The sequence below is a fragment of the Monoraphidium neglectum genome, assembly GCF_000611645.1.
Source record: "Monoraphidium neglectum strain SAG 48.87 unplaced genomic scaffold scaffold00112, whole genome shotgun sequence".
Lineage (NCBI taxonomy): Eukaryota > Viridiplantae > Chlorophyta > Chlorophyceae > Sphaeropleales > Selenastraceae > Monoraphidium > Monoraphidium neglectum.
The window spans coordinates 38,948-42,581 of record NW_014013516.1 but is presented as its reverse complement, the minus strand read 5'-3'; the positions used below and the strand labels follow the sequence as shown (position 1 = coordinate 42,581).

The 3,634-nt window shown below is 60.6% G+C and overlaps 2 protein-coding genes across 2 annotated transcripts; one reads left to right on the top strand and one right to left on the bottom strand.

Annotated features, from left to right (window-relative positions):
• Positions 1 to 380: 380 nt before the first annotated feature.
• On the top strand, positions 381 to 1,071 carry MNEG_1175 (hypothetical protein; the record flags this gene model as incomplete). The annotated part of the gene is made up of 2 exons (XM_014050350.1): positions 381 to 518; positions 694 to 1,071. The coding sequence occupies 2 exons, from the start codon at positions 381 to 383 to the stop codon at positions 1,069 to 1,071; spliced, it is 516 nt and encodes a 171-aa protein (XP_013905804.1).
• A 524-nt stretch (positions 1,072 to 1,595) lies between these two features.
• Positions 1,596 to 2,665, bottom strand: MNEG_1174 (hypothetical protein; the record flags this gene model as incomplete). Its single annotated transcript, XM_014050349.1, has 4 exons — positions 1,596 to 1,793; positions 1,982 to 2,059; positions 2,265 to 2,381; positions 2,537 to 2,665. The coding sequence occupies 4 exons, from the start codon at positions 2,663 to 2,665 to the stop codon at positions 1,596 to 1,598; spliced, it is 522 nt and encodes a 173-aa protein (XP_013905803.1).
• Between the last annotated feature and the right edge of the window lie 969 nt (positions 2,666 to 3,634).

Genomic DNA, 3,634 nt, shown 5'->3' with positions numbered 1-3,634 from the left:
CTTCACCCCTGATACCCCACCTCACCCCCTGTCACCCCCCAGGCCCCAGTGGTGTTGCAGCTGGCGGAGGCCCTGGCGGTGGTGGCGGACCACTCGCGCTGCGTCAACACGGACCACGCACTCAGGCGGCGCATCGCGCTGCAGCAGGCAGAGGACCGCGTGGCGGAGGACAGGTGGGCGCGCCCCGCGCACTGGGGGTGCCAAGGCACTGCTGGGCCACTGCTGAGGCCACCTTGCACGGCGTGCCGACAGAGGGCCTTGCATTGGTGGGGGCTTCCGGCTCTGTCGATTTTGCAGCCGCATCAGCAGGCACGAGTCCATGCCCACGTTTCAGTTGAAAGGCGTACATCACACCAGCGCTCTGCTTGCGGCGCCTCCCAATGTCCTCCCTCTTGCGCAGGTGTGTCCCGGACCCGCCCCTCCTGCGGCAGGAGACTGAGGCGTGCCACACGCAGCTCTCGCTGCTGCTTCACCTGGCCAGCGGCGCGGGGTGCTCAGAGGCGGAGCGTGTCGTTGAGGTGAGGGGCACGGCTGCTTGTTATTGATTGGGGGCAGGCGCGGCCCTGGAGTCTGGCATCAGGCATCCATGGAGGGTCTCACACTGTTACCCTGGCCCTGCGTTGCTTGATCAAGTAATGCCCAAGCCGCGCCTCAGCCTCCCTGTTGCCCGCCGTCCCCTTCGCCCACCGCCAGGCGCAGCGGCGGTTGGAGGCCCTCACCTTTGGGGTGCTGGAGCGCTTCGCCAACGGTGCGCCGCCCTCGGGCCAGCAGCAGCAGCAGCAGCAGCAGCCGGCGCGGCCGCCGGCGTCAACGGAGTTGGTGGCCTTTGCGCCGCTGGTGACGTCGGCTCTGAAGGCTCTGGCGGCGGCTGGCGACGGCGCCTTCCGGCGGCAGCTTCCGGACCTGTTCCCCGTCTTGGCGCGGCTGGTGCAGTGCGACCACGCCACACCAGACGTGCAGCGCGCGCTCAGCGACCTGCTGATGGGCCGCGTGGGGCCACTGCTGGGCTCGGGCGACGCCGTCACGCAAGCGGGATCAGGCGCCCTGCTGGCGGCGACGAGCTGCGGCTGATGGTGCGGCGCGCCCCCACCGCTTCCCTGTGCTGCGTGAAGGCTGAGTGGGGTGAGCTGACCTTGTCGACTGACGCTGTGCCTATGGCAATCACGACGGATGCTGCGACAACTGCTCCATTCATAGGGCTGCGCTGCCATAGATGACAACATATGACGTGTGTAAGACGACGCTACCACCTCTAGAAACAAGTGGCAGGCATTGCCCATTTGCGGTGGCAGGTCAGGCCCACAGCTTTGAAAGGTTTTGGGGTTGCACCGTTCTGGCCGCAGCTGCATCTTTCTGTTAACGTTAGTGTATTCACGGCAGCCCAGGTGCACCTATGCAGCCAGAGCCTACTTACAAGCCCAGCCGGGCGCCTGCCCGATGGTACAGATCATCAGTCGTGTTGTTGTTTCAATTACAGTCGGATGCGCCAGGGCACCAGTTGGCCAGGTTCACAGCAGCAATATGCAGGTGTCGCGTGTCAGAATCACATCAACAACCCTGGCGTGGCCCCACGGTGCGCGTGCCACGCCCGTCACTCAAGGCGCCTTCTTAGGGGCGGGCGTGCTGGGGCCGCTGGAGCTAGTGACTGAGGCAGTAGCTTTGGTGCTGGTGCCGACTCCGCTGACAGTGGTGGTGGTGGTGCCGTTGGAAATTTCGACGCTGGTGGAGGGCAGCGTCACGTCGGTTGTCAGGCCGCCCTCGACGCTGGGGGTGGCGGTGCCTGAAAGTGTGCCCTGAGAGGGGCGCAGGGCAACAAGGAATACAAGTGCGGCGGTCAGGCGTTTGGTGACGGCTCAGCTGCAAGGCAATTTCCTCGATGCTAGTGCTGCACAGCAATCGCACTGTCACGTCTGCTTTGAGCAGCCAAACGACAGGCCTGCTGCTTACCTGCAACTTGGCCGATCGCCCGACCCCATCTCACCGTGCCTGATAGGGACAGCGCCGGAGACAGGTCCAAAGCCGCCGTAGGTTTGAAGGCAGCGGCAAGGTTCAGAGCCCCCTGCAATGCATGGAGGGGCACGTTGGTACCGGTTGGGATGCCGGGTGTGCCCAAAGCGATTTCTGGCCTGATGCGACCTCACAAGTTAGTGCATCCGCACACCAGTGCACTGAGCCCAGGCACGGTATTTGCAGCTTAGCCAGTGCACCGTTGTGCTCAGTCAAAGCTGCACCCCTCGCATTTCCCAGCCCCACTGGCTGCGCACCGCGAGGTTGAGCCGCGGGTTGAGGATGAACTTGACCTTCAGGTCCTCGGGGTTGATCGTCACACTGGGGGCCTTTGCCTTGGCAGCGCCATTGCTGTTGCGCAGCGTGGAGGCCGCCTGCGTCGCAGTAGGACGTTTGCATTTGAGCCCAGAGGTGGTCCAAAGTGCACGCAGCGAACGAATGCACTGCACAGCTGGTACCCATTTGGCGCTCAGCACTGAACCCAGCTTGCCAGCCGCAGCAGCATCATCAGCCATATCTCATCACCAACCGTGCTCCGCAGGAAATCCGTGATGCTGCTGGAGTACTGCTGCAGCTCGCGGGCATGGGCGCCAGGGGCGGATCCCAGGCACACCAAAACCAGGAGTGCCGCCGCAGCGACGAATGTGCGGGCCGCCATGTTGTCTGCGTTTGATGCTGCGCTCAAAACTATACGTGCGTTACCATACGTGCGTAGATCAGCGAAATCCAGGGACTTCGACCAATACTACGTACCAATGAAAATGAGCGGCATTGGGTTGGGCCGTCCGAGGGACTTGGCACGTTCAAGACGACCGCAAAACATTGAGAAGTGGTGGAAAATGACATTGTATTATACAAATTGGTATGCTTCATGGATTGCACCGACAGGTCAGCCCGGCCTGGCCTGAAAGGCAAGAGTACCCGCTCCCTGGCAGGTCGGAACGGATACAGTACCCCGAACCCCCACACGCGATCCGTTGCACGCCAAGCTAATTGGTTTCATCTTTGCACTGAGCTACTATCTTTTAAAATTGATGTGCGCATGTGCACATTTGCCATGCAATTCAAGCATGAGAGCGTGCTTGCCAGTACACACACAGTAGACACATGAACAGCGATGCCATACAAACACACATCATTCAAGATGACTAGCACGTGTGGAAGCAAGCCCTGCCCTTGCATTGTCACACTACAAGCTGCTGAGCCTGCCGCTCTTTGTGGTAAAAGTGGATTGCATGCTTGCGCCATCCCTTCTTTTGCACATGTGACCCCCGGGTCCCCATGAGCAATGAATAGTTCACCACATCTGTACCAACGTGTGTGCTGCCGTGGGGCAGTCCATCGCCAAATCAGCAACCCTTGGTCATAAGCACAAACATGTATTGCCATATCGCACTCAGCTTTTGTGACAAATCACCATTCGAACTATTCTTGGCATCAGTTGCTGCCTATTTGACCTCATCAAAAGGAGCGCCCACCTGCCTTGCCACATCCCTGGGTTCTATGTATGTACACAATAGACCTGTACCCCTGTAATCAAAGGCAGAACTCAGCCCCCCTGAGAGCGAGAGAGAGAGAGAGAGAGAGAGAGAGAGAGAGAGAGAGAGAGCGAGAGAGAGAGAGAGAG